The 7,739-nt window shown below is 43.1% G+C and overlaps 1 protein-coding gene across 4 annotated transcripts; it reads right to left on the reverse strand.

Annotated features, from left to right (window-relative positions):
* Nucleotides 1-131: 131 nt before the first annotated feature.
* On the reverse strand, nucleotides 132-6,807 carry LOC127157406 (uncharacterized). 4 transcript variants are annotated; one of them, XM_051100650.1, is made up of 3 exons: nucleotides 6,484-6,807; nucleotides 5,722-6,415; nucleotides 132-576 (listed from the first exon to the last, which is right to left on the reverse strand). In XM_051100650.1, the coding sequence occupies exons 1-2, from the start codon at nucleotides 6,637-6,639 to the stop codon at nucleotides 6,170-6,172; spliced, it is 402 nt and encodes a 133-aa protein (XP_050956607.1). In that variant the 5' UTR covers nucleotides 6,640-6,807; the 3' UTR covers nucleotides 132-576; nucleotides 5,722-6,169. The 4 variants fall into 4 exon arrangements, with proteins under 4 accessions (XP_050956607.1, XP_050956606.1, XP_050956604.1 ...); XM_051100649.1 differs by having other exon boundaries at nucleotides 5,722-5,812; nucleotides 5,915-6,807; XM_051100647.1 differs by having other exon boundaries at nucleotides 5,722-6,807.
* Nucleotides 6,808-7,739: the final 932 nt, after the last annotated feature.

The following is a 7,739-nucleotide window of genomic DNA, read 5'->3' on the forward strand; positions in this document are numbered from 1 at the left end:
ATCAATCAGTCAGTTGTCACAGCTACAGACTGGACCATTTAAATCCTAAATGGGATTTTAATTTCCACAAAGCTCATTTCTATAAATACAATAAATACTGAAATTTTTACATGGTGTGCAGATTACAATTTTTCTTGTTTACTTGTAATTTTGTCATAATATACAACTTCATTCTGAGTTATAATGGTACTTTTCCTCAGTTTACACATTCAATATATTTTCTATGTACTATTGTGAATAAAATAGAGGTTTAGAAAATATTCAATTCAATTCAATTCAAATTTAGTTGTATAGCGCTTTTCACGATACATATCGTTGCAAAGCAGCTTTACACCAAATTGACATTTTTACAATATATGTAGTAGTAGCTTGATGTACATATGGCAGAGATGTGTGGTAAAGATCAATTAATGACGTAATCAAACAGACAAAGAACACTATAAATTAGTAGCAGAATTCGGTAGTGCTGTATGTTGTTTCAGGGTTGGCATCATCTGAAGTCCTCTGTGTGGTTGGCATCATCTCTTCTTAAGTGTTCTGGATCCACACTGGAGCTTGTGAATTCCTAGTGAATTCCTAGGCAAAAACAGAGAACAAATAGGAACATAATTAGCGTAGCTGCTGTTCAAACTAAGAAAAGGAAGGTTTGTTAAACCAGAGCTAAAAGATTAATAATGAACATTTGATCAGATATATGTCATGATCGGGGCTGTGGGTCTTCCCTCAGCCTCTCGAGGTCGCTGTTCCCCTTGCACTGCACTCCCCTGATTGTTCACGTCTGTCTTGTCATTTGCACTGATTACGCTCACAGCTGTTCACACTCTGGACTATTGTATAAGAACTCTCACTTCTCACTCCTGTTCAGGTCTGCATTGTCTTTTGTCTTCGTGTGTGTTTCTGTTCGGTTTGTTTTTGATCTTTGATTCTAGTGGTGTTGTGCCGTGTTGGCCTTTTGGTTTATGTTCATTTGTGTTTTAGTTTCATTAAATATTTTCCTTTTCTGCATTTTGGACCCGGACCTCATTTTTCCGTACACCCAACAAGACAGTCCAACGTCCGGAACAACTATCAGACGGAGAGGAAGAGAATGAGGTGAGTATATGTAGCCGACAGTGATGAGAAACACCTGGTGCGGGGACTGATTGGCAGCTGACGCCAATGAGCATGACGTAGACACCAAATCACGAGACCTGAGAACACAGCCGATCCATGCACCGTGACAGTACCCCCTCTCCTAGGAACGTCCCCTGACGTTCCCAGCCTCCTGTACCTGTTGATTGAAATCATCAATAAGAGAGTGATCCAGAATGTCTCTAGCAGGTACCCAACTTCTCTCCTCCGGACCGTAACCTTCCCAGTCCACCAAGTACTGGAATCCGCGTCCCCTCCGCCTAGAGTCCAGAATACGGTTGACCGAATAGGTAGGTTCCCCGTCTACGAGCCGCGGCTGTGGGGGAACTGGGACAGGCGGATTAATACGAGCAAAAAATACAGGTTTGATTTTAGACACATGGAACACGGGATGAATCCTCCTGTACGCTGGAGGGAGATTAAGGCGGACTGCCACCGGACTAATGATCTTGGTGACAGAAAACGGGCCAATGAATTTGGGAGCAAGTTTATTCGAAACGGATCGGAGAGGAATGTTCTTAGTAGAAAGCCACACTTTGGAACCGACGACGTATACGGGAGGCCTCGACCGGTGGCGATCGGCCTTGGCCTTGGTGCGCGCTCCCACCTGGACCAGAGTCTCACGGGCTCTGGACCATGTGCGACGGCACCTCTGGACGAAGGCGTGAGCGGAGGGGACCGCGACTTCGGATTCCAGACTTGGAAAAATTGGTGGCTGGTATCCTACACTACATTCAAATGGGGAAAGGCCCGTGGCAGATACTGGTAAGGTTACGGTCCGGAGGAGAGAAGTTGGGTACCTGCTAGAGACATTCTGGATCACTCTCTTATTGATGATTTCAATCAACAGGTACAGGAGGCTGGGAACGTCAGGGGACGTTCCTAGGAGAGGGGGTACTGTCACGGTGCATGGATCGGCTGTGTTCTCAGGTCTCGTGATTTGGTGTCTACGTCCCCGCCAGAAAGCAGGGCCGCATCTGCGCAACCTCGGCCCTACAGGCGTCCATCCCCGCCAGACAGGCGTAGATGAGCTCGAAACGGGCGGCCGACGCCGCCTCAAAGGACATTCCCGCCGTGTCGGGAAAAGAGCGGGTGGTCGCCGCCCCCAAACGCGCGTCCGCCGTCACCAAACGGGGAAGCTTCGCCTCCCCGAAAAAAATCCTCCCCGCTGGACCCATCTTTGAGGTCTGCATTCTGTCACGTTGGGTGTACGGAAAAATGAGGTCCGGGTCCAAAATGCAGAAAAGGAAAATATTTAATGAAACTAAAACACAAATGAACATAAACCAAAAGGCCAACACGGCACAACACCACTAGAATCAAAGATCAAAAACAAACCGAACAGAAACACACACGAAGACAAAAGACAATGCAGACCTGAACAGGAGTGAGAAGTGAGAGTTCTTATACAATAGTCCAGAGTGTGAACAGCTGTGAGCGTAATCAGTGCAAATGACAAGACAGACGTGAACAATCAGGGGAGTGCAGTGCAAGGGGAACAGCGACCTCGAGAGGCTGAGGGAAGACCCACAGCCCCGATCATGACAATATAGCTGCAGGAAAAGTTTAAGATGCATTATTGGAATGCTTGGCTAAAAAGATGTGTCTTTAATCTAGATTTAAACAGAGAGAGTGTGTCTGAACCCCGAACGTTATCAGGAAGGCTGTTCCAGAGTTTGGGAGCCAAATGTGAAAAAGCTCTACCTCCTTTAGTGGACTTTGCTATCCTAGGTTCTACCAACAGTCCAGAGTTTTGCGACCTTAGGGAGCGTGATGGATTGTAGCGTGGTAGAAGACTAGTTAGGTACGCAGGAGCTAAACCGTTAAGTGCCTTATAGGTAAGAAGTGCTATTTCGTAGCTGATGCAGAACCTAATAGGTAGCCAGTGCAGAGACTTTAAAATTGGGGTAATATGATCATATTTTCTTGACCTGGTAAGGACTCTAACAGCTGCATTTTGGACTATCTGTACCTTGTTTATTGAAGATGCAGGACAACCACCTAGTAGTGCATTACAATAGTCCAGTCTAGAGGTCATGAATGCATGAACTAGCTTTTCTGCATCAGAAACAGGTAACATGTTTCGCAGCTTGGCAATGTTTCTAAGATGGAAGAATGCTGTTTTTGTAACATGAGAAATATGATTTTCAAAAGACAAGTTGCTGTCTAATATAACACCCAGGCTTTTGACTGTAGTGGAAGTAACAGTACATCCGTCTAGTTGTAAATTGTAAGTCAAAAGATTCTGTGTATTGTTTTTAGGTCCAATAAGTAATATCTCTATCTTATCTGAATTTAATAGTACAGAAAATTGTTGGTCATCCAATCTTTTACATTTTTAACACACTCTGTTAACTTTGATAATTCAGAAGTTTCATCTGGTCGTGTTGAGATATATAGTTGAGTATCATCAGCATAACAATGGGAACTAATCCCGTGTTTTCTAATAATATTACCAAGGGGCAGCACGTATATTGAAAATAGTAGAGGACCTAGAACAGATCCTTGTGGCACTCCATACTCTACTGGTGATAACTGAGATGACTCACCATTTAAATAAACAAAGTGGTAGCGATCAGACAGGTAGGATCTAAACCATTTTAAAGCGATCTATTAGTATGTCATGATCTATAGTGTCGAACGCAGCACTAAGATCAAGTAAAACTAGCAGTGAGATGCAGCCTTGGTCTGATGCAAGAAGCAAGTCATTAGTGATTTTAACAAGTGCAGTTTCTGTGCTGTGATGGGGCCTGAAACCTGACTGAAATTCTTCATAGATATATTTTTTTTGCAAGAATGAGCACAGTTGAGCAGATATAACTTTCTCTAAAATTTTAGACATAAATGGAAGATTAGAAATGGGTCTATAATTTGCCAGTTCACTAGGGTCTAGTTGTGGTTTCTTAATAAGAGGCTTAATAACCGCCAGCTTGAATGGTTTAGGGACGTGACCTAAAGATAACGATGAGTTGATAATATTGAGAAGCGGTTCTTCTGCCACAGGTAACAATTCTTTCAGTAATTTAGTGGGTACGGGATCTAATAGGCATGTTGTTGGTTTAGACACAGTGATGAGTTTATTTAACTCTTCCTGTCCTACAGCGGTAAAGTACTGCAGTTTTTCTTTGGGTGCGACGAAAGAAGTTGACATATTAGATGCAGTATAATCTACATTGGTTATTGTATTTCTGATGTTATCTATTTTATCAGTGAAGAAATTCATAAAGTCATTGCTATTAAACTGTAAAGGAATATTTAGATCAGGTGGCGTCTGGTTATTTGTTAATCTAGCCACTGTGCTAAATAAAAACCTTGGATTGTTTTGGTTATTTTCTATGAGTTTGCGGATATGCTCGGCCCTAGCAGCTTTTAAAGCCTGTCTATATCTGGACATACCGTTTTTTCCATGCAATTCTAAAAACTTCCAAGTTAGTTTTTCTCCATTTGCGCTCAAGATTGCGAGTTTCTTTCTTGAGGGAATGGGTATTACTGTTGTACCATGGCGCAATACGTTTTTCTCTAACTTTTTTCAATTTGATGGGGGCAACAGCTTAAAACGTATCGGAGAAGATGGTGCCCATATTGCTAGTCATTTTGTCTAGATCCTGTGTATTAAGGGGTACACAGAGCAGTTGAGATAAATCAGGCAGTTTATTTGTAAATCTATCTTTGGTGGCTGGAACAATAGTTCTGCCAAGACGATAACGCGGAGCCATATAGTTAATATCAGTGATACGCAGCATGCACGATACAAGGAAATGGTCAGAAACATCACTTTGAGGTATGATATCTATATCAGTAAGATCAATTCCATGCGATATAATTAAACCTAGCGTATGATTAAAACGATGAGTGGGCCCGGTGACATTTTGCTTGACTCCAAAAGAGTTTATTAGGTCAGTAAACGCAAGTCCTAATGCATCATTTGTATTATCAACGTGAATGTTAAAATCTCCGACAATTAGCACTTTATCAAAATTAACCAATAGTTCTGAAAGGAATTCTGCAAATTCTTTTAGGAAATCTGTATATGGCCCTGGCGGTCTATACACAGTAGCTAAAACAAGAGATAGGAGAGATTTCTTTTGGATATCTGGCAGAGTAACATTAAGCAAAAGTATTTCAAATGAATTAAACCTATACCCTTTTTTTTTGAGTAACATTGAAAATATCACTATATATTGTTGCAACACCACCACCACGACCACTCTGACGGGGCTCATGCTTATAGTAGTAGTTTGGTGGAGTAGACCCATTTAGACCAATATAATCATTAGGTTTTAGCCAGGTTTCAGTTAAGCAGAGTACATCAAAACTATTATCTGTGATCATTTCATTCACAATAACTGCTTTGGGTGCAAGTGATCTAATGTTTAGGAGCCCAAGCTTTAAAAATGGTTTCTGTTCGTGTATTTTAATTTTTTCTGGTTTAATTACGATCAGATTTTTTCTAGATCCTGCATTAAATTTATGTTTTGACCTCACTATTCGAGGAACAGACACAGTCTTTATAGATTGGACAGTGCAAGTACTATCATTTAAGCGTTCAGAACAAAAGCCATCATAGCAATCATCTGAGAATGTACTTACTAGTCAAATGGAGCGTAGCGTCCTGGAGATGTTGTCCGACAGCAGTTCCGCTCCGACTCTGCTGGGGTGCAGGCCATCCGCACGGAAAAGCCTAGGACGTTCCCAAAAAAGATTCCAATTATTAACAAAGAGCAGTTTCTGTTCTTTACACCATGTCAATAACCATTCATTTAGAGCAAGAAGTCTACTGAACCTTTCGTGCCCACGTCGATACGTGGGAAGCGGTCCTGACATGATGATCCTCGTCGTGGGCGACGTGCTGCGAACCGTCTCGATCAGGCTGCTGAAGTCCGTCTTCAGAACCTAAGTCTGCCGCAGCCTGGTGTCGTTCACCCCCGCGTGCAGGACGATCGCGCCGATGCTCTCGCCGTCCTTCAGGATTGTGGGTATCTGCGCAGAAACATCGAGAACGCGAGCACCAGGAAAACAGTGGGTGTGGACTCTACCTTTAGCTAGAGTAGCACGTACGTACCGGACAATGGAGTCTCCGACGATCACAGCGTTGCGTCCCGTCTCGCGGAGGGGAGCGAAGCGGTTCCGGGTGGAGATCTCGAAGACCGGAGGCGGCGGAGGGGGCGAGGTCCTCGGCCGGGGCCTGGCTCGCGTCTTCCGCTGCTGCTGCACCCAGGGTCCATGGTGTCCCGGCGCCGGAGTGAAGGACATCTGGGAAGATCGCGTCCAGGGTGCACGGGACCTGTGCAGAGAAGCACACGGAGTAGAGGTGGTCAGAGTGTTAGTATCGCGCTGTATAACGTTACTTACCCGGGAGGATTCCAGAGCGGCTCTCTGCTTTCTCAGCTCCGTCTGCCTCACCAACAGCTCCTGAATCTGCTTCTCCACAGCCTCCAGCTCGAGCTGCAACGAGTGCAGCTCGAACGTGTCCTCACCTGCACTGAAAGGTGGACACAAATTCGCCATTAAAGCAAGTAACAGTGAGTAAACAATGGAAATGTGTGTAAATAGTGTGTAAACAATGCAAGCAAGATTAGCGGCAACCACGCTGGTGCTGCTAACGGGCTATAAGCTAGCAACTCGGGAAATCAAAACAAAACTAGTGATAACAAAGCAATCCGAATGTTTTAGTTGTAGAATACAATAGGGGGTATATTCACACGTTATAAGAAACGAGAATGATGGTGTATAAAATTGATAAATTGATAAATTTGTGTATAAAAAAGTGTATAAAAATGACTACAGCCCCATTGATTCCCTCTGCCAATGCATTGATGAAATTAACAGTTGGATGTGCCAGAACTTCCTTCAGTTAAACAAGGAGAAAACTGAAGTCATTGCATTCGGAAGCAAAGAGGAAGTTCTTAAGGTGAATGCATACCTTGACTCTAGGGGTCAAACAACTAGAAACCAAGTCAGGAATCTTGGTGTGATTCTGGAGTCAGACCTTAGTCTCAGTAGTCATGTCAAAGCAGTAACTAAATCAGCATACTATCATCTCAAAAACATTGCAAGAATTAGATGTTTTGTTTCCAGTCAAGACTTGGAGAAACTTGTTCATGCCTTTATCACAAGCAGGGTGGATTATTGTAATGGTCTCCTCACTGGCCTTCCCAAGAAAACCATTAGACAGCTGCAGCTCGTCCAGAACGATGCTGCCAGTATTCTGACTAGAACCAGAAAATCTGAGCATATCACACCAGTCCTCAGGTACCTAGACTGGCTTCCAGTTATATTTAGAATTTATTTTAAAGTACTTTTACTCATTTATAAGTCACTTAATGGCCTAGGACCTAAATATATTGCAGATATGCTCACTGAATATAAACCTAACAGACCACTCAGATCACTAGGATCGAGTCAGTTAGAAATACCAAGGGTTCACACAAAACAAGGGGAATCCGCTTTTAGCTATTATGCTGCCCGCAGTTGGAATCAGCTTCCAGAAGAGATCAAATGTGCCAAAACATTAGCTACATTTAAATCTAGACTCAAAACTCATCTGTTTAGCTGTGCATTTACTGAATAAGCACTGTGCTTCAACCGAACTGACAGCATTCTGTTTT

Source organism: Labeo rohita, unplaced genomic scaffold (assembly GCF_022985175.1).
Source record: "Labeo rohita strain BAU-BD-2019 unplaced genomic scaffold, IGBB_LRoh.1.0 scaffold_1061, whole genome shotgun sequence".
NCBI lineage: Eukaryota > Metazoa > Chordata > Actinopteri > Cypriniformes > Cyprinidae > Labeo > Labeo rohita.